General features: G+C 46.4%; 1 protein-coding gene across 2 annotated transcripts in view; it reads left to right on the top strand.

The window, feature by feature from the left end:
* Nucleotides 1-211: 211 nt before the first annotated feature.
* APLP1 (amyloid beta precursor like protein 1) overlaps nt 212-21686 on the top strand; it is a 40474-nt gene continuing 18999 nt past the window's right edge. For both annotated transcript variants that reach the window (XM_083368995.1, XM_083368994.1), the window contains exons 1-11: nt 212-609; nt 6965-7132; nt 9093-9222; nt 10939-11051; nt 12482-12660; nt 13053-13330; nt 15341-15471; nt 16210-16284; nt 18390-18548; nt 20529-20657; nt 20890-20989. In XM_083368995.1, coding sequence (XP_083225121.1) covers nt 496-609; nt 6965-7132; nt 9093-9222; nt 10939-11051; nt 12482-12660; nt 13053-13330; nt 15341-15471; nt 16210-16284; nt 18390-18548; nt 20529-20657; nt 20890-20989 — 1576 coding nt within the window. In that variant the 5' untranslated portion in view covers nt 212-495. The remainder of the gene's footprint in view (nt 610-6964; nt 7133-9092; nt 9223-10938; nt 11052-12481; nt 12661-13052; nt 13331-15340; nt 15472-16209; nt 16285-18389; nt 18549-20528; nt 20658-20889; nt 20990-21686) is intronic.

The raw sequence follows: 21686 nt of genomic DNA, 5'->3' as shown, positions 1-21686 counted from the left end.
TCGCCGCCCGGGGCACGTCTGAAAGGGCTCCCCGCCGTCTCCTCCCGAAGCGGGCGAAAGAGCCGCGGCTCCGCAGCTCCGGCTGCGCTCCGCCTCCTGCCGCCCCTCCCTCCTGGGCCTGCCGTGGCTGCGGGCGGAGCGGGCGGGGCGAGGCAGGCGAGGCGAGGCGGGGCCGGGCAGAGGCTGCAGCCGCAGCGGCGGGGAAGGCGATCGGAGGCGGCGGCGGCGGCGGGGCCAGCTCCTCCTGTCACAGCCCAGCTGGGAGCCGCCGGAGCAGCAGCAGCAGCAGCCGCCGCAGCAGCGCCCGAGGCTAGCGCAGCCCAGCCCAAGCCCGGGAGGCGACTTCCATTTGTAGCCTCCTTGCTGGCCGTTTTGCCTGGCTCAGGAGGAGCCGCCCGAGCGAGGCGAGCGAGCGATCGCGCCGTGCAGGACGAAGCGCGAGCCCCCACCCCCCACCCCCCACCCCGGCCGAGCGTGAACGGGACGGGACGAGCCATGGCCGGCTGGACGGGATGCGGCTCGCCTGGCTGGGCTGCGGCGCGGTGGCTCCTGGCGCCCCTGCTCTTGCTGGCCTCTTTCCCCGCACCCGGAGGCGCAGCCAACACCCAGGTGAGCCCGGCGCGGAGGCGGAGGGGCGGAGATGAGCAGCGAGGCTCCTGGACCGTAGCCCCGCGCGCCTCCGCCGGGGTGGGGTGGGAGGGGGGGGAGAGGGTGGGGATCGGTGGGCAAGCTGGGGCTGGGAGAAGGAGAAGGGGCTGCCCGAGGTCAGGGGGAGAGAGCGGGGGAGAGACCTGCTCGGAGACCCTTCCCCGTCTCGGTTCCTTCCAAGGAAGGGCGAGAAAGGAAGCGCTCGCCGGGAAATCCCAGGAGGGGGGAAATGGAGGGGAGGGGGGGGGGAAGAGGAAAGCGCCCGTCTGCCTTCCACGCCCCGCTGCTCTCCAGCTGGGTGGGACTCCACCTTCTATCATCCCCTGCCCTCGAATCTGGAGGGCGCCCGGTTGGGGAAGGCCACCCATAGACGATGGTCTGGCAAAGGGGTTTTCGGCTCTGGGAACGGTGCTAAATCTTTACCCCCTCTGCCTTTTCCTTGCCAGCCCAGCCCCAAGCCTTGGGAGAAGCTGGCATTGGCTTTGTGTGATCTTCCTGGCTGGGATTGGCCGTATGTGAAGGTGATCCACTCCACCCATCCAACCAGATGCTCCAAACTGGGAAGTGATCTCTGCACTGGCTGGTGCCCTGTCCTCTTTCAAATCACTTCCTTTCCCTCCCCCCCCCCTCCCAAGCCATTGCAACCTTCTCCTCAAGACTGGGTGACCGTGATTAACATTTCAGAGCCAGTGGCCATCCTCTCATTTCATAAGCTGGTGGCGGGTTTCCAAGTCACATCCGCTGGAGGCTCATTGCTAGAAATGAGCCCCATGGACTTAGTGTTGGCTGGGTAAGGCAGAGATGAGGAAACCCAGAAATCTTTTGCAAATTTGCCCCGTCTTCACATAGGGATAGTGGATGAAGCCAACAATGGCCGTGATATTTTAACACAGAGGATCGTATTTGGCCATCTTGCTCTGTCTCGTGAGCGGACTGGCCCTTTGCAAAAACTGATGTTCTCAGCAAACATGGCCAGAGAGACCCATGGTTTCCACAGGCCTTGTAGATGTCCTACTTCTAGGGAGCAAATATCCAGAAGATGGGTTTGAAATAAGACTAGATGACCTCAAGCCATAGGATTGGTCTCAAGTGTCTAACAGCCTAGTGGGTACCCTGCCTGATGTACCCAAATCCTGCCAAAGGCACTCAACCTGTCACCCTCATTGGGGAACAACCCAGGAAATCCTGGCTTGATGTTCACAGGGAGGTAATGGGCTTGTATAGGGTCTCCCGTAGCCATCATTTATTCCTTCCGTGGCGTTATCAGCATTTGAGCACGGATAGCTTATTGGGCAGAATCTGTTTGGAATCATCGGTTAAATGTGTCTCACTTCAGCTCTTCGGCTCCAAAATCTAGAGACGTCAAAGACATATTACAGTTTTAATAAGAGGCAGTGGGTATCAGCAAGTCTCATCACAAATATTCCAGACTGCATGTGACATTGGTCATAATGCAGCCCCTTCGCTCCTTTCCCGCCCCCCCGCCCCCGAGCCCTGGGAGATAGGACACCAGGCAATCCTCTCCCAGCCTGGGTCATTGAAAGGCCTCATTCAGAAATGTGGGGAGCTTTCAGGACAAAATGACAGGCGCTGCCAGACGTTCAAGGCTACCTCTCTTTAAAAAATCTCATGATAGGACTCGGGCCCGTGATGTGAGGCCGTGTTTTTTTTTCCTCTCTCCATCAAAGGGTATGTTCAAATTCTGCACCAAAAGGGTTCATGCCTAGGTTTTGTATACTTGAATTTTGTCGATGGGGAGAGATTTTATTCTCTTTTGTGAGGAGGGGGCTTCGCTCTTTTGCAAAACTGTCTTGGCATCACGGGGCATCTGGGGGAAACCTGGATGTGGGGTAGAATTTCTCCTGCAAAAATTGCCTAGACGGCACCGGCACCGTAGAAAATCTGGGTTGAACGCTGAGCGAGTAGCAAACAGGTTTCTTGAGCAAGGCGTAAGTGAGCCTTCCCCTCCCACTTCTTATGCCTCAGTGTTCTGGAACTAAATGCAGCTTCCTTTGTGGTTAGCGAGAGACACCCGCACAGCTACTTTCAGCCTCACAAGAATGCAGGTTGTTGGTGCATTCTGCCGATTGGAAAAGCCACTAGATTGACACGGTTCTGAGTCTAACCATTCATTCCCTTGCACATGGACCTGTCCTCAGGTATCCAAAATGATGTGGTCCACTCCTAGGAGAGTGGTACCTGGAGAGCCGAACAGTGGCAGGTAGCAGGCAAGAGGAAGGAAAAGGGGGGGAAGGAAAAAGACAAAAGGGAGGAAAAGGGGGAGAGAGGAAGGAAGGAAGGAGAAGGAAGGAGGTAGTGAGGAAGGGTGAGAGGGAGAGAAAAGGAAGGAAAAGAGGAAGGGAGTGAGGAATGAAAAGGAAGGAGAGGGAGGGAGGGAGGGAGGGAGGGAGGAAGGAAGGAAGGAAGGAAGGAAGGAAGGAAGGAAGGAAGGAAGGAAGGAAGGAGAGAGACAGGGAAGGAAGGAAGGAAGGAAGGAAGGAAGGAAGGAAGGAAGGAAGGAAGGAAGGAAGGAAGGCAGGCTAAGGAAAATGGCTGAACTAGCTTAATGAAGAGGTTTGATGGATGTCCAAAAAATGCCTGTCTCGGGAGAAGTATGCTGAAAGAGAGCATGGCTGAACAGAATCCTAAAGAAGAACATTCAATGTTAGCACATTCTGTCTCTTCTTCATCAATGGAGTTAATGATTTTAGAGGATGGGGACCCTTAGACTAGGTTTAATATACCATGATTAGCCATACAATAGTTTGCTTCAGTTTGGTGTAATGCTGCATGTCATAGGAACTCCATCTTTGTTGCTTGTAAGCTATGCTTTGTGGTTTTGTGTGAACCCAGGCAGTTGCAGCTTGGTGAATAAACTGTGGTTGAGGAAAGCTTAGCTGACCACGATGCACGGGCTGTGTTTTGTGTGCACGACCATCAAAGGCACAGGGCCGGCTGAGAACGTAGGCACAATCTTCAAAGACCTCGATCTGTATTCAGCCATGCAATTCTTGTCACCTTTTTTACTGGGCAGATGTCCAAGAGATTCCAACCCAACCTTTTCCTCTTGTAGGAGGCAAAGTCAACCGAGGTTGCACCTACACGCACAGTGCCGCCCTTACGTGTCCCTGCTTGACTTACTAGTGCTTGGGAAGCCTGTGACTTCACCTTTGTTTCCCTTAGGCGGGTACAAACAACAGTGGAAACCATTCAGTCCTTTAAAAAGGACAATAAAAGGGACCCCCAAATAAATGTGATCAAATGATTTTGTCTTCACAATTGGAATGTAGTTTTAAAGTACTTTTAAAAAGGGGGGGAGGAGGGACAGTGGAGCAGCAAAGGGATGAGGCTAGATGACCTTTAAAGCACCTAGAGGACCTTTGAAACATCTTCTAGCTGGATGATGCTAACATTCCCCACATGTGGCTTAAAGGAGTGGGAGGAATTTACCTTATTCTTATCCAAAAGAGGCTGGACGAGGTCCTGTTTACATAGATGCTCAAAGGCACTGTCCACCTTGTGGTCACTTCTTCCTCAGCCTTCAGCCTTGGCCATTTTCCATCCCAGCTTCCCCTGACTTCCAATTGGGGGCAGGGGGGGCATCCCTTAAAGATTATAGCCTTGGGAAAGGTTTGGGAAAGTTGTCCCACTGCCAGAAGGGACGCCATCTATCCGAGGGTCCCCTCATTTCCTCGCTCTGCTCCTCCTGTGTGCAATGGACCAGTAACCTCCCTCGCCTTCAACTCACCCCCTTCCCAATACTTCAGCCCTGCAGAAGGGCTGCCTTCCTTTTGTCTCACCCCTGGCGCCCCTGCCCTGCTGCTCGGTTGGTTGGCCAGAAGCCCAGCCTTTACCCTCTGGCCTGGTCATCTGGAGCAGCACCCAGTCTGGCCTTCCATCATCAGCTGGAGAGGGATGGGAGAACTAGACAAAGCAGCTCCCAATGGCACCTGGAAGGGGGGGGAGGGGTGGAAGGATGAGAGAAGCCTTTTTCAGAGGCTTTTATTCCTTTTGCAAGCTTCCTCTTCCTCCTCCCCCGCCCCCCACCCCCACCCCCCACCACTCCATCTTTGCCCTGTTGTAAAAGGCAAGACAAGGTTGGGAGAAAGAAGTGGGGACCAGTTTGATCCTTCCTCCCTTTGCAGCTCAGCTGACTGAATGCCAGGTAGGGGGAAGAGAAGCAGGGATTAAAGCTCATTTATTAATCCTGTCTCAATTAACTGCTTCCTACCCAAGGCAACAAAAGGGACGCGGTGGCTCAGTGGGCTAGGACGCTGAGCTTGTCGATCGGAAGGTCGGCAGTTTGGCGGGTCGAATCCCGAGTGCCGCGTAACAGAGTAAGGGCCTATTACTCGTCCCAGCTTCTGCCAACCTAGCAGTTCTAAAGCACGTCAAAATGCAAGTAGAAAAATAGGGACCACTACGGTGGGAAGGTAACAGCGTTTCGTGCGCCTTTGGCGTCTAGTCATGCCGGCCACATGACCACGGAGACGTCCTCGGACAAGCGCTGGCTCTTCGGCTTTGAAACGGAGATGAGCACCGGCCCCTAGAGTTGGAAACGACTAGCACGCATGTGCGGGGGAACCTTTACCTTTACCCAAGGCAACTGCCCCTATTCCTGCCATCCCTGGGTTATTTTCAGAGGTAGCCAGGCCGAGGGACCCTCAACTGGGAATCCACTCCGCTCTTTTCTTTTCTCTTTCTCGAAAGTCCTCCCTCCCTTCCCCATCCCTGCATCTGATGTAGAGTCCAGTGGTCAGCTTTCCATCAAACTGCAGCAGCTGCTTAATCGCTTAAAGCACCAGCTTAGCCATGAGATCCAGCTTAATCCAGGCCTGACTTCTCCTTTGCCCCTTCCATTAAAAAAAAAAAAAACCCTCCATTAGGTGGATCCCGCCCTCTTTTCTCCTCCATCCTGCCCCTCCCCAGGGAAAAAAAGCCGGGTAGAGTCTCCTGCATGCAGCCCACTTACTCTCCCTTCTGTGTGCTTTCCCACTTCTCTTCTGGGTATGAGACGGGGACTGGGGGATTTCCTGATTTTTAAAACGGTCGCTTTCCGGGGGAAAAAAAAAAAGAGAAATGGATGTATTTGGTGAAACTGATGTGCTTGGTGAAATTCAGCCCAAAGGTGGGAGTGGCAGGGTGGGAAAAGAGAAATGAGCAGTTACATGTCTGCTTCTTTCTGGGTCATCTTCAGCTCTCAAAATCCCCATTCTGTGGGGACTGACCTCAAGCTTCTTCTCAAGTATTTTCGGAGCATCCATCCTTAAAAAAAAAAAAAAAGCCCTCCGCCTGCTTCTTCAAAGACTCTGCATTTCGTGGCCTTTTCCAACCCAGAGCCAGCATCTCCTTTACTGCTTCCAGTATTTTGGCCCAAAGCTTTTTTTTCTAATTTGGCTAGCTGGTGAGGAGGCCGTGTGAATGGATGCTTGTTTGTTGTTTGGGTAGGAAGCATGCCGTTATGAAGCAGCTTTGTTGTTCAAGCTGAGGCAGATAGAACTGAGAAGATAAGGACCCCGCCAGCTTCTGCTACCCTTGGTTTTGCACAACCCACGATTGGGTTTTGATATAGTCTGGCATATTTTAGAATGGCTACGTTCCTGGGAATAGCATGTTGTGGGAATGCAGCCCTTGGGTTTTGCTTACTCAGGTACAGGAGCAAAGGTTTCAACCCAAACTGGCCAGCTATGGCCTTCCTCTGAGAAGTGGTTCCCAACATCCTCACTGCGATGCTGCAAGCAGCTGTTGTTAGAGGGGTGAATAATAGGATGGGGAAGGAGCAGAGAGAGGGAGGGGAAGAAAGGTGAGGTGAGGAAGAAAGAAGGAGAGGAGGTGGAGAAGGAAGGGCCAGCAAGTGGGGGTGGGCCCTGTGAAGAGAAACAGCAGAGGGAAGGGGCTGGTGATGCAGTATTAATTTCCATCTGGGAGCTGGTCTCCATGGCAACAGAGAAGATCTGGCAACTCCATTGGGAGCGGTTACCACAGCAACAACATCCTGGTGGTTACTGGAGGAGGAGAAGCCAGAAAGAAAGATGGTGCAAACAAAGATGGGGAGGGATGGGGAAAAAGACAGCAAAGAGAGAAAGAGCAGGTAGACGTTAAAATAAAATAAAATAAAATAAGGGGGCTGCGGGGGGGGGGAAGTTTTGCTGAAGTGGAAGAACCTTGCGTGACAGACGATGCCCCATGGATGTCACCTTGGCTGTGGTCCTATCCCAGCCACAATGACCAGCACAATGTGCATGACCAGCACATCTGCTTGGTGTTTTGTCAGACATGTTGACTAATCTTCCCCCCCCTCTTTTTGTGCTTTCAGGGAATGGGGGCATCCCTCGGGCCCACCCTGGGGACCCCCCAAGTGGCCATGTTTTGTGGGAAACTGGTCCTCCATCTCAATGTCCAGACGGGGCACTGGGAGCCCGATGCCATCAATACTCGCACTTGCTTTCGTACCACGGAGGAAATCCGGAGCTACTGCCAGGAGGTACACAAACTGGCATGTGTACACACACATTCATAAACGTGCAAAACCCCATCTTCTTCCCATCCTTCCAAGCTCCCATTTTTCTGTTCCCAACTTCAGGCAGTCCTGACTTGCAACCACAAGTGAGCCCAAAATTTCCGTTGCTAGAACAGAGCAGTTGTTAAGTGAGTTTTTACCTCAGTTTTACGACCTTCTTTGCCCCAGCTGTTAAGTGAATCACTGCAGTGGTTAAATTGCTAACATGGCTGTTGAGCCAATCCAGGTTTCCCCACCCCCACCCCCATCGACTTTGCTTGTTGGAAGTCAGCTGGGAAGGTCACAAATGTTGATCACGTGACCCTGGGATGGTGCCGTTGTAACTTTGAACGGTCACTAAATGAATGGTTGTAAGTGGAGGACTACCTGTACTCATTCTCCTGATGTCATCACCACCTTCCCACTCTTTCATCACTACTCCTCTGAGCCAGTCCTTCTGTTGTCAATCTTCTTGTTCCTACAAATCCATCTTTTTTTAATTTTCAGCCTCCTCTTGGTTTATTTTTATTTGTTTTATGTAGAAATTTTATATTGTCGCCTACTCACGACTCACGGTGGCTTACAGGACCTAAAAGCACAATATAAAAGAAATAAAAATAGTAAAAAAATAAAAATAATAAAATATTAACCCTCCACCCACCACCCACCTTCCACCAGGCCTATTCTTGTCTAATCAACCAACACCTCTTCTGTTGACAGTCCAAGGAACTCAGGAAACAACCCTCAGTTCCTCTTAAATTTTTATCAAACTCTCTGACAGAATCTCCAACTGGGGTTAACAGTTAGAAAGAGAAGTCACATGTTCTATAGGTAGTCCTTGAATTACAACCGCAATGGGCAGGCTCCATGTTGTAAGTCATGATGGTCATAAAGCAGGCTGGTCATATGACTGACCTGATTTTATGATCTTTCTTGTGGCAGCCAGTAATTTTGCCAAACCCCCCATTTCAGGAAAATGGTCATAAAATGTTGCCCGTGACTATGAGATGCTGCAAATGCTCATAAATGTGGCCTAGTTACTGAATGTCTGAAGTGTGATCAAATGACCGTGGGGGGTGGCCCAACCATTGTATCTTCAAAACCAGGTCACATGTAACCTCCTTACTTAGGTCCATCATAACTTCAAATGGTTACTATCTGTATTTCTATTGGGTCCTTTTTTTTCTCCCTCAAGGACCTGGATTGTCCCTTCAATGACATTGAGTGTGACATCTCACACTTATTGTTCAGTGCAAAGAAAACTACCACCAAGTCCCAAGTCACAACAAGAACCAAACTACATATTGGACTTAATTACCATCCATTTGGGTTTGACTCTAAGCAATCATATTAGATCAGGGTTTCCCAACCTTGGCAACTTTAAGACATGTGGACTTCAACTTCCCAAATTCCCCAGCCAGGAATTTGGGAAGTTGAAGTCCACATGTCTTAAAGTTGCCAAGTTTAGCAAAACCTTGCATGGCTAGAGCCTCCAAGACGATCTGCACCAAAACTGATCCTTCAGATCCTTCAATAGTCCACTGACCACCACTATAATGAAGCACAACCATCTTTCTGTTGACTGGCCTCTTCTTCCCTTTCCTTTTACCATGCACGACTGATCCAAAAATGTGATAACTTGAAACTGATAATTACTATCTTGAGTGAGAGCTGTAGATTAATGTATTCTATGATCCATTTGTTGGTTTTCCTGTCTATGTACGGTATTGTACTACTGAGATGGCGGAACATCTCTGAAGCTAAGCCAATCTAAAACTGTAGAATATATGGATGGAAAAGGGGGAATCAGCAACTCCAGAGGTGCTATTCAGAGGAGCAAGAGGGAGTGCATCTATACATCACCCTCTGAAGTGTCTCAAGGGAGAACGGCCTGCTTTTCTCTGCCCTCTGTTTGATGCCCTACTAACAGCCATTTGCCCTGCAGGTATATCCAGAGCTGCAGATCACAAATGCTGTGGAAGGGACGCAGCCAGTTACCATAGACAATTGGTGCAAGAAGGGCCGATCATTATGCAAAGGCCAGATGCACATTGTGGTACCCTACCAGTGTCTTGGTAAGCACAGAGTCCAACCGCCTGAACTGTTTGGGGATGAGAAGGAATGATTATAAAATTGAGAGTGAAATCATGTGTTGTTGTTATCTGCCTTGTGCCTTCGGTTCCCTTGGGTGTTGTGCCTTTGAAATCATCAGCTTGAAGGCAAGGAGTGTCTTGCTACTGATAACTGCAAGCCTCCCCCCTTCCTCGGGAACCTTTTATTTATTTATTTTTTTATTTTAATTCGATTTATATCCCGCCCTTCTCCGAAGACTCAGGGCGGCTTACAAGCTTAGCAGTAGCCTTCATTCTATGTAAATGCCTGCTTATTAGGGCTTTCACACACACCCCCAAGCGGCATTATTACAAAGTCAGCTTAATTGCCCCCAACAATCTGGGTCCTCATTTTACCTACCTGGGAAGGATGGAAGGCTGAGTCAACCTTGAGCCTGGTGGGATGCGAACCTGCACTAATTGCAGGCAGCTGGTGTTACTTAAGGAGGCAATGGGGGCTCAAGAAAGATTAAAAATGTGTAGTGTAGGCCAGTGTTTCTCACTCTCATCAGATTTAGGAGGGATGGACTTCAGCGCCCAGAATTGCCCAGCCAGCCAACATGCTGAAGTTGACGTCCACCCATCCTCAACCTGCCGAGGTTCAGAAACCCTGATGTTGACTCATGCTATACAAAGTTGTATACACTTAGCTCTGATTCAGTGGAACTGAAAGTTATATGCACTTAGCCCAATTCAGTGGGATTTTATTTTTGAGCAGAAATAAAGAAGCTGCTATTGATGCAGAAATTGATTGTGCACAAGGATTCGGTGTCATTCTTTCCAGGGAAAAGTGCGGCGATAGCACTTTTTTTTTCTAAATGCTTATTGCATTATAATTAGCAAAGTAAGCAACTTGAAATCCGTCAATAGTTTAGTATCCATGGGGCACAGCAAAATGGCCAGTGACAAGGAATTAGGAGTGACAACCCAAACTTGTAGAAGACACCAAATTTTCTATCCCTGTAATTAACTCAGAATATATCTTGCAATTCTTGGAGTTTTCCAAACTTGGAGTTGCAGATAATTCTTTACCTTATTACTTTTCCAGGCAGAACGTTTTACAGAAATGAGATCTATTGCTTGTCCAGAGAGATAAATCTTTCATTCTTGCCTGCTTTGCACATGCTTTGATGGCAACCTTGTCTTTTGTCAAATTAAAACTTTCGTCCATTCTGATGAACCTTTGGCAAATTAATGCCTTCCATGTTTGTCAGACTTCAGATCCCATTATCCCAGGCCATTTTGACTGGGTATTATGGGAGTTAGTCAGGATCAGACCAAATCTGATCTACCTCAAGGAAAATTTGAGGACAAACTTTCATGCCTTCAAAACTGGTGCAGAGCTGTTAAGCAACTTTTCTCTGTGTGAAGAGTCAAAGTGGTAGAGCAGTGGAACGTGCAGCTTTCCTGATCTTAAACTATTGGATCCTAAAGCCCATCTTTCCTAGTTAGCATGGTCAAGGATGCTGAGAGTTGTAATCCATAAAAACCTGGCAAATCCCAAGTTTCATACCCTCCATTAGTGACAAAACATGGAAGAACAGAGGAATCATTATCACCTTAGCAATTGTTGCCTATCCTGCCAGGCATAGCTACAATAAATACCTCATCATTGCTCCTTGTTAAGACAAAATAATAAACCCTTGACACCAGTACCTACTTGCTGTTCTCTTCCCCCAGTGGGCGAGTTTGTGAGCGAAGCACTTCTTGTACCAGACAAGTGCAGATTCCTACACCAAGAGAAAATGGACTCATGTGAGACCTACTTGTATTGGCACAGTGTGGCCAAAGAGGTGAGTTGCTGTGGGCTTCTTATCGAGTGCATTCCAGCATTTCCACTTGAGTCCATGGAAGTTGAAAGGGCTGGCAAGGATTTGAAGAGATAAGGAGATTTTTATCAAGACCGTACTGAATGGTTGAGCCCTTCCTCCAAACAGGGTTGATAAGGGATTGTTTCTTCGCCTTCTTACTAAAATCTCTAGGAAAATGTCATTAAGAAGTCTAAGGAGAAACCATAGAACATTAGCCAGACAGCAGGAACGTCTGAAAACATTGGTTTGATGGCCATCTTGTTCTTTTAAAAGAGAAAGTTGGACAGATCTGGTGAAATACTCAAACTGCATATGTCTTAAGGTTTATAACAGTGAGTAAGACCATGGGAAGCCCCAGGCTGTTCCTTTCCTGTATTAGCAGCTCCAGAGGAATATGTAAGGTATCCCATGCAATGGGAAAAACAAATAGTGTAAGTGTCTTTATTTCACCAAATGCTTTATAGAATGCTGGATTATTACAAAGCAAGCTTTCTAAGCTTTATTTGCTCTTTCTTAATGTAGAACACATCCAAGTTGGGGTTTGTGAGCTGGTTGTATTCTGACATAGAGCTAAACTTTGGCTTGGTGCTGTGGCTGTGCCAGTTCATGATCTCTATGCGTAAATGTGTACAACTCCATTTTCTGTGTAGACAAACTCAAATGAAAGGCCAATTTGGGTTATCACACATAACTTCATTAACCACAATTAGCTGTGATGATTACCTAATCCAAGCCAGTTTTGTAATGGTGTGTTGGAAAGAGCTTGGGAGAGTGGGCCCAGAGATGCTACTTAGGGAACAGCCAGATAAGAGACAGCATAGCCCACAGCTGCATAACAGGTAGATAAAGAGGTTCAGAGTCCCTATTTTCTCAGTCTGTAAAGGAGATGAGGGTAGGAGTGGTGTGGTGGCCTAGAGGTGGAGCTCTTGCCTCACAATCAGGGGGCTGTAAGTTCGATCCTAGGTAGTGGCAGATATTTCTCTCCTGGAGTGTATAGAGAAAATATCTGCTGCGAACTCTGTATAGGTGTCAGGAACGGTATCCAGCCAGTAAATTCTCAACTACATCCAGTCATCCTGATTCCACCCCAATGCAAGAGATTAAAGAAAAAAAACCCAAGGAGATGGGAATAGAATTGTATTTTCAGACATGAAAGATACTGTTAATATAGCTTTATAGTAAAGTAGAATTAGCTCATATGGTCACGTCTCCAGTCTAGTCTATCTAGCAAGGCTGACAAGTTTTCAAAGCACACACGGTGTTGCTCACATCAGTTATCTGAGTTCACATGATAAAACTCAGCTGTATGGCCTAGGTTTACATGGCACTCTAGGCAGGTTCTAGGTGTTGTGTGAACCAGTCTCAGGGTGTTACATTGCAGCATTTTAACCTTGTTCACATCCACCTTTCAGGCCTGCAGTGGCGAACATCTTGAGCTACACAGCTACGGCATGTTACTACCTTGTGGAGCTGACCGTTTCCGAGGTGTGGAGTACGTGTGCTGCCCCTCACGCCCGCCAGCCATCAAGTTGGAACAATCTACGGAGGCTCCCCCTGTGGTTGCCCATTTAAGGGAGGAAGCCCTGCGCAGGTGAGCCAATGAGTTTGGGCAAATCCAGCTGCTTGGGAAGGTGGTTAAGATCTACATTGAGACCCACGATGTATCTTTGCAAGGCTTATTTAATCTTGAATTTTTCTGGATCTGGATCTTAAAGGAAAATCTGCAAGGAAATGTTTAGATATATGTATGTATGTATGCATGCATGCATGCATGTATGTATGTATATATGCATATACAATTTATCTCTTTATTAGTGCAAAATTGAAGACACTGCTCCTACAGTATTATATAGTTGAGTAGGAATAGTTGCCTTTTCTCACGGGGAAAAGTCTCTCTGGTTCCTTTGCCCTGCTCCTACAAATGCATCCTCTTGCTTGATGGACCTGCTTGAGATCTTAACTTGATGGATCTTTAATCTTCAGCAACAAAGTACCAACAGGACGTATTCCAACAGAGGAAGAAAGCTTGGAATTGGAGGAAGACAGGAATATGGATGGAGAAGAGGAAGAGGAGGTAGAAGAAGAGGAAGAAGAGGAGGAGGAGGAGGAAGAGGAAGAGATTCCTGGAGAGAGTGCTCCTGACTCTGACCTCTTCCATGCTGCTAGGGACGACTATTTTGTGGAACCAGAATACTACGATGACAGCATCACTCAGACCACCATCACCACTACAACTCAGACCACAGAAGAAGATGTCAAAGGTAAGCAGTGGAGGGAAAGACCCATCTCAAGAGTCAACCTCATGGAGCACCTTCCAAATTCCATGTTCTTTCTTGCTCTTCCTTATTATCTAAACCTCCCAAGGGAGTGAGGCCATATCAGTGAAGAGAGAGAAGGACAGCCTCTAATGCTTCTCTAGATGACCATACAGTTGGATTAAATGTCTAAACAGGACAACATCACTTTCTAAAACCTTTTTGGCCTCTGAGAACCACAGAGGGTGTTTGCTGGTGATTTCATAAAATCCTCAGATACAGAAAGTTTTTTAAAAAAAGATTTGGCCTTTGAGGTTGTTTTGATGGATTTGAGGTTAATTTATCCTCAGATGTCTCCCTAAACCAAAAAGCTGGATGCTCTGGGACTGCCAAAGAGACCCTGAGGTGGCAGGGCATCTGAAGGCCATAGGCAATGATGGTTACAAATCTGTGGTAGTCCTTGAGTTAACAGCCATTTATTTAGTGGCCATTCGAAGGTACAACAGCACTGAAAAAGTGACTTATGACCATTTTTCACACTTATGACCAGTTCAGCATCCCCATGGTCACCTGGTCAAAGGACTGAGGACTGATATGAGCTCATGACAGTTGTAGTGTCCCAGGATCATGTTATCACCTTTTCTGACCTTCTGACAAGCAAAGTCAATAGGGAAAGCTAGATTCATTTAACGGCCCAGTGGCTCAGGGGTAGGCAACCTTGACTCTTTTATGACTCGTGGACTTCAACTCCCAGAATTCCTGAGCCAGCATGGCTCAACTTGGAAACCTCTCCCTTTCCCCTCAGCGTGGCAGGCTCAGGAATTCTGGGAGTTGAAGTCCACGAGTCATAAAAGAGCCAAGGTTGCCTACCCCTGGAACAGCTGCAGTGATTCACTGTGGCAAGAAATGTCATAACACCGTGGCAAAACTCACTGAACTGTCTTGCTTAGGAACAGAAATTTTGGGCTGCCTTGTGGCTGTAAGTAGAGGACAACCTGTGCATCTTGGGCGGGGGGGGGAGAGAAACCACCATATGAAAACTGTTAATGATGAAAGAAGTCCTCCAAACTTTGAGCCAATGGCATTCACGGTAAAATCGGTGCTCAAGGACAGATCAAAAGAGAGAGGGATATAGACTGCAAAATCGGGGCCTCTGGGGCACGGGAGGTAGAGAGGCAAGATGCAAGCGACTACTAGGGTTGAAAAAGAAGGAAACACTCAGCTGTTCAGCTGCTCCTCCAAGTGCCCATCATCTCCTCCTCTTCACAATGGAGAGCCTGTTTTGGAGGCAGCTCTGCTGGACCTGGCTCTCCCTGACACTAAGGGCTAGAGGATGCTTAGAAGCAAAGCATCCTGTTGAGGGGGAAATGAGGGGGCTGGTGTGCTTCCTTCTGCCCTGAACCGAATCACTGCAGGAGGCTGTGCCCCAAACAGATTTGTATACATGAATGGTTTTAAATATTTGAGATAGGGGACTTCTGCAGGGTCAGGCTATTTTAGCCGAGGAAGCCATTGCACGTGCTTTTTCGTGCTTTGGAATGCAAATCCTTCGATGTCAGGCTGCTAGAGGAATTGGGTCCGATGGGGAGAGCAGTTGAATCTTTATTATATTCCAGGTAGAGTAGTGATTGCAGTTGAATTTCTGAGCAAGGGAGAATCCTATGGCAATTAAGAATTTACACACTGAGCCAGATCACAAACTCTTGCAGTGCTACCCTCTCTTAAGGAGAAATTGGATTGTCTCTTATACGTAGTCCTCATCATGTCTGTTAATAATGGATGAATGTTTACATTCTCTTGCATTCCTATGCCCCCCCTCACCCGCTTTTAGATAAGTCCGTCTCATTGGGCTGGATTCACCCACTAACTGTCATATAGTACTTTCCATTTGGCCATGTTTGCTGGAACCAAAAGTATTGTTGTCCAAAATACTTCAAAGGCAACAGCTTACCTTATCTCTGTTTTAAGACCAACAAGAAGGCCTGCTCTTGTGTAACGTGATCTCTGTCTCTACAGTGACCCCAACCCCTCGCCCAACGGACGGGGTGGATGTTTATTTTGAAATGCCTGGAGATGGGAATGAGCACGCCAATTTCTTGCGAGCCAAGATGGACCTGGAGGAGCGTCGTATGAAACAGATCAATGAGGTAATGGCTGGACAGACAGGAAGGAGGATTTGCTTGGCTTGCACATATGCAACCTTTCATTGTATGGTTAGCTCAGGTTGGGGACTTCAGACACACCCATGGGACCATCAAAGGATTTCTCTTGACAGATTAAACTGAGGATCTAACTCAGTTAGAAATGATGGATGAACAATATAGATCGCAGAGATTTGTAAGACCATGTCTAAGTCCTTTCCCTCCCTCCCTTTCTTCCTTCCTTCCCTCCCCCTCCCCCTCTCCCTCCCCCTCCCTCCTTCCCTTCCTTCCCTCCCCCCCTCCCTCCCTTCCTTCCTCCTTCCTTTCTTCCTTCCTTCCTTCCTTTCCTTTTTTCTTTCTCTTTTCTGTTGTTTTCTAAAGAATTATTCCACGGGGAAACAGTACATGTTTTGCAGATCAGGCATCAGATATTTTTGAAATTCAGCTTCATATCAGAAGAGATCAATGTTGAATCAGTATTACAAGATGTCAGCAGTGAAGTTGATGTTGTTCGTTTTCTGTTCTCTGGAGGTTTTTAAGAATAGAGTGGATTTGGTTTTCCTGCACATCATAGAGAGTTGGACAAATGATCAAATCCACAATTCTATAAGTCCATGACTCAGGAAAACAGCTTCCTGTTCCTTACTCAGGCAGATAGTTCTCTCTAACTTTGAGAGATTGGAAGTCAGAATCTGAGGAGAAGGCCCTCGTATTGACCACTGGCCTTTTGTTGTGATTTCACAGGTAATGAAGGAATGGGCTGAAGCGGACAACGAAGCCAAGAACTTGCCTAAAGCAGACCGGCAAGCACTGAATGAGGTGAGGTTGGCCAACAATCTCACTGAACTTCCTCTCTCTTTGTTCATTTATGTTGGTTTGTATTTTAATGTTTGTTTTTATTTATTATTTATTTATTAGTTGAATTTATATACCGCCCTATTCCCGAAGGACTCAGGGCGGTTCACAGGGCAGTTAAAACAGTACAAAAAGAGAATAAAATGGAATTAAATTAGTACAAGCCCACAATTCATTTTTTGAAATGTGATAAAGACATTTTAAAAAATAAATCCATGCCAGGATTAGGCGAACCAGTAAGATAGATCGACAGATCCCTCGCTTTGCCGGTTTCTTTACCCAGTGCGATAGAGTTGTCCTTTGCATTCAAGTGTTAAATTAGCTTTAAATTTTGATGGGTGACATTTCGCGTTTTGCATAGTTTACAATTTAAGTCAGTTTCAGGAAATTGTTTTCAATGGTTTAGCTGAGCTGGAATTACAAGGATCCTCTGTTTTCTTTATCTGTTGTTTGATTCTGTTTTGTGTTTATAATAGTTGCATTCTTTTTTTTTGGTGTTGGAAAACAGCTTAAATGGATTCCTACTCTGAAAGAAGGCCCAAACATGTTTTTACCAAAAACAAAACAAAAGTTGAATCAGCCACATGTCCTCGTATCTGTTTCTTTTGGCCTGTCTGTGAGCAGATGTTGTAGTTTGTCTTTAGGACACATCCATTGATAGCTGCCAGTCTCTAAACAATTGATTTTTCAAAAAAGAGTAATTTGTAATAAACCTCCAGATATCTTGAACTAACCTCCCTTATAGATTTTTCTCTCGCAACCTCCCCTGGTAATTTTTTGTTTCTCCATAAAAAAACAACTTTTTAATTTAGATAATTTAAAAAGCAGAGATGCTCATGCTACTATTTCAATTTTTTTAGAATCTACCATTTTTCATACAGTAAGGTTGTTAAAATGTGTGTCAATCGTTTAATTGTCTGTTTGACGAAGTATTATAAGCCATCCTGGGTTTTTATTTGACAGCCAGGATATAAACTCTCTAAACACATTCAAGTAATTAATTAAACATCTGCTTCTAGGAGAATAAGCTCTGCATGGAATGCTTTGTTGTGTTTGCATTTCATTGTCCCTATAGGTGGCTTGAGTAATTTTAAGCTTTTAATGCTAATTTTACTGAGTTTTAAGGAATTTGATATTGTTGCTTTGCTACTGAGCTATCCTGAGCCTTAGCGGGTGGGAAAGGGGGGTCTGCATATGTCTGCACGTGTGTTCAGGAATATAATTTTATATTTATATTTTAAATATATTTTAAATTTATATTTTGCTGTAATAAAGCTTCCAAGGTCTTTCACCCAAGGTTTTTGCCACATCCCTTTTAATGATACAGTATTAGTGCATTAAAATCATGAGAAGCCTTGATTGCTCGACTTTGGCAACTTTATGTGTGAGCTACAACTCCCAGAATTGACCAGCCAGGTTGTGTGGAGTTGAAGTCCACACATGAGGTAGCAGTATGCTACAGCAGCCAAAACGGCTAATACAATCCTTGGTTGTATAAACAAAGGCATAGAATCAAAATCACGTGAAGTATTAGTACCGCTTTATAAAACCTTAGTAAGACCACACCTGGAATACAGCATCCAGTTTTTGTCACCACAATATAAAAAAAGATGTTTAGATTCTGGAAAGAGTGCAGAGAAGAGCAACAAAGATGATTGGGGGGGTGGAGGCTAAAATATATGAAGAACGGTTGTAGGAATTGGATGTGTCTAGTCTAGTAGGGTTGGTATAATAGCAGTAATCCAATATTTGAGGGGCTGCCGTGAAGAAGAGGGGGTCCACTTATTCTCCAAAGCGCCTGAAGGCAGGACAAGAAGCAACGGATGGAAACTAGTCAAGGAGAGACGCAACCTAGAACTGAGGAGAAATTTCCTGACAGTGAAAACAATTGACCAGTGCAATGGGTTGCCTTCTGAATTTGTGGGTGCTCCATCACTGAAGGTTTTTGTGAACAGATTAGTCATTTGTCTGCTTGAGTTGGGGATTGGACTAGAAGACCTCCAAGGTCCCTTCCAACTCTGTTGTTCTGAAATATTCTGAATGGCTTCCTTCTTCTTATTGCTTTCTAGCACTTCCAATCTGTCCTCCAGACACTGGAAGAGCAGGTGGCTGGAGAGCGCCAGCGGCTGGTGGAGACTCATCTGGCCCGTGTAGTAGCATTGCTGAATGATAACCGTCGTGCAGCACTGGAGAATTACTTAACTGCTGTACAGAACGACCATGCCCAGGTAGCTTGGACAATTGTATGTGAGATTTGTATGTAAACTGAGCAGAAGCAGATTCTGCGTGTGGATTTCAAACCAAAGTAGACCATGAGCTTGGACCATGCCACCCGTTCCAGAAGCAAGCGCACAGAAGAGAAAGATGCTCTTCCCTAGGTTTCTGCTTCTTGTATGCAAGCAATGCTAGAGAAACATTAATTCAATCATTAGAGTTCAAGACCATGTAAAGCAGCGATCCTCAACCCTTCTAGCTCCGTGGACCGCCAGCGTCGGCAGCAGCAGCAAGGGGGAGGGGATGGTTTTACGTGTGTGCCGCTTGTGCAAATGCAGCTTTGCGTGCTTGCACACTCACCCACCACTTGCACAAACCAGTTCCCAACAGGCCATGGACTGGTATCAGTCCGTAGATGGGGGTTGGGGACCCCTAATGTAAAGTCTAGTCATGCAGTGGAGAAGCACTTAGTGATGCCACCACATAGGATGCCCTGAAACTGTCACAGAGCAGAATTAGGGAGCAGGAAAGTGAGACAAAACTCACCAAGCATGTGGCGTTAGTAGTGCTCTTAATTAATGAAGTTAGGAATGATCTATTCCCTGACGGACAACTTTCCGAAGTTTCTTGCTTTCCGGGTATGCTGTATTCCAGCTCCTGAAATCCTCAGCCAGAATAGCCACGGGCCATATCTAAATGAGGATTTAGGACATGCAGCACATCTGGAAAGCAGCGTCGAAGAACGCTGATGCAGACAAGGTAACTGCAGAATGGCAAGTGGGGAGCTTCATTTACTCCTCTCCACCCCCGTTCTCGGTACTGGTTTCCTGCTAAAATCCCAGAAGTCACATCTAGGCAATGACATCCAGAAATAAAACAGAGTTCACCTGCTCCCACTTTCTTCTCTGCTCTGCTCCTAACTCAAAATTGGGGGTAGGATAATGTGATTTTTTTTTCAAATGCTCTGCCAAAAAAAAATTGTATCTTTTCTTTCCCTTTTTCACTCAATTTGATTTTTTTTTTCCAAAGAATTTTTCGGTGAAATTCTCTTGGGTAAAATACAGTTTTCTGGTCTTCTTTGAGTCTGGTTGTTTTCTTGCATATGTTTCACTAGCCGAAGTAGGTAATATTTATTTTATTTTATTTTTATTTTATTAAATTTATATACCGCCCTTTCCCGAAGGACTCAGGGCGGTTTACAGGGCATTTAAAACAACCAATACAAAAGTTAAAAACAAATTTAAAAAGATTAAATAATCCCTAGAATTAAAAACCCCAGTTAAAAATTCTCAGCCTGGGCCAGAGAGCTCAAAGAGCCAGGTTTTCAGGTCACCAATGCTAGTGCTAACTCAGGCACTGATGGTGTTATCTAGTTTGAGTAATGAAAGGTCTGCAAGAAAACCAAGCTCAGAGAGCACCAAAGGCCCCTCATTTCAACCCCCAGCTGCAAATATTCTCCTTTATTAATTTTCTTATCCTTGTGAGTGGGGTTGGACACAGCCCTTCCTTCCTAATGGTACAGTATGCAAAAATGGGGATCTTAGCATGTTACGTGTGCCAGGGTTCATATGGAAAGCACTCACAATTTTTATTTTCCCTGTGGCTCCACTTCCTGTAATCATCATGCAAAGTCAAGTTTCCCATCCCTTTTGTTCAGCTCCTGATGGGCCTGTAGATGTCTATGATTCGTGTTGTCTCCAGGATTCCAATACCACAGAAGGTTACCACTGCCTTAACTCCCAGACTTTTTCAGCTTTCCAATCTAGTGCATGGCCCTTCCAAGTCTCATTCTGTTTAGCTTTTTCAAAATCAGCCAAGGGCTTTTTTTATTGTGCTTCCACCTGTATTGTATCTGTGCCTGAAATGGAGGAAACCAAGAGAGGCAAGTAATAAATCCCATTTGCTCAAAGGCGAACTATTGAGAATTGGCCAAGGAACGGCAGACAATCAGCCAAGATTCAACTAATTTATGTCACACTCTTCTTTTGACACAGCCCGACCGCATCCTGGCAGCTCTGAAGAGATATGTACGGGCCGAACAGAAAGATCAGCGCCACACACTCCGCCATTACCAGCATGTGGCAGCAGCTGATCCTGAAAAGGCTGAACAAATGAAGTTCCAGGTATGATTTCCTTCTGCCTAGTGCCGCCATCTTGGGTCTTTGGAATTACTATAGAACAGTGTTTCTCAGCCTTGGCCATTTGAAGATGTGTGGACTTCAACTCCCAGAATTCCACAGCCAGCATCGCTGGCTGTGGAATTCTGGGAGTTGAAGTCCACACATCTTCAAATGGCCAAGGCTGAGCAAAACTTCTCTAGAAGGAATCATTTTCCATTATTGCGTGTTTTCTCAGGTGTATACTCATCTCCATGTCATTGAGGAACGGATGAACCAAAGTCTTGCATTACTATACAAGAATCCCCAGCTAACTCAGGAGCTCCGAGGAGACATAGGTACATGCGTCAGATCCTTCCTATCCCAAATATCATCCTCCCTCAACTCTTAAATTAAGTCTTCCGTTGCTTGTAGACTAGGATGTCTTCCCAACTATAAGGTCAGCCTGCTCTTAAGTACTATGAAAACAATGGCTACCTCAGTAATTAGTTTGATTGGTTACTTAATTTGATATTCTCATTGTATCTCATTGTATCATTTCTACTACCTAGGATGAGTAATTTTCTAAATACTTCTATATTTATCCAGAGGAAGGAAGAGGCACTATAGCAGCGTTTCCCAACCTTAGGAACTTGAAGATGCATGGACTTCAACTCCCAGAATTCCCCAGCCAGCTGTGCTGGCTGGGGAATTCTGGGAGTTGAAGTCCACGCATCTTCAAGTTCCTAAGGTTGGGAAACACTGAACTATAGAATCCCCCAAATTCTACAGTTCTGAACTGAAGAAGCTTCTTGAATGAGAAGCAAAATGTTTTCAAGGAAAACAAGAAAGTTCCGTTGCCTTTCGGAAAAACACTTTTGGCACAACCATGATCTGGATGATGGAGAATCTCCATAGACACTCTAGAACAAGGGTGTCAAACTGCCCTGGTTCCATCATATGGAGGCTGCGCCCACCCCAGCTCCGACAATGCAAAAATCACGATACGTCATGACACATCACATGACGTGGCGAGTTTGACACCCGTGCTCTAGA

This window comes from Vipera ursinii, assembly GCF_947247035.1.
Source record: "Vipera ursinii genome assembly, chromosome: 9".
NCBI classification, from domain to species: Eukaryota; Metazoa; Chordata; class Lepidosauria; order Squamata; family Viperidae; genus Vipera; species Vipera ursinii.
This window is presented reverse-complemented; position numbering and strand designations above follow the sequence as displayed.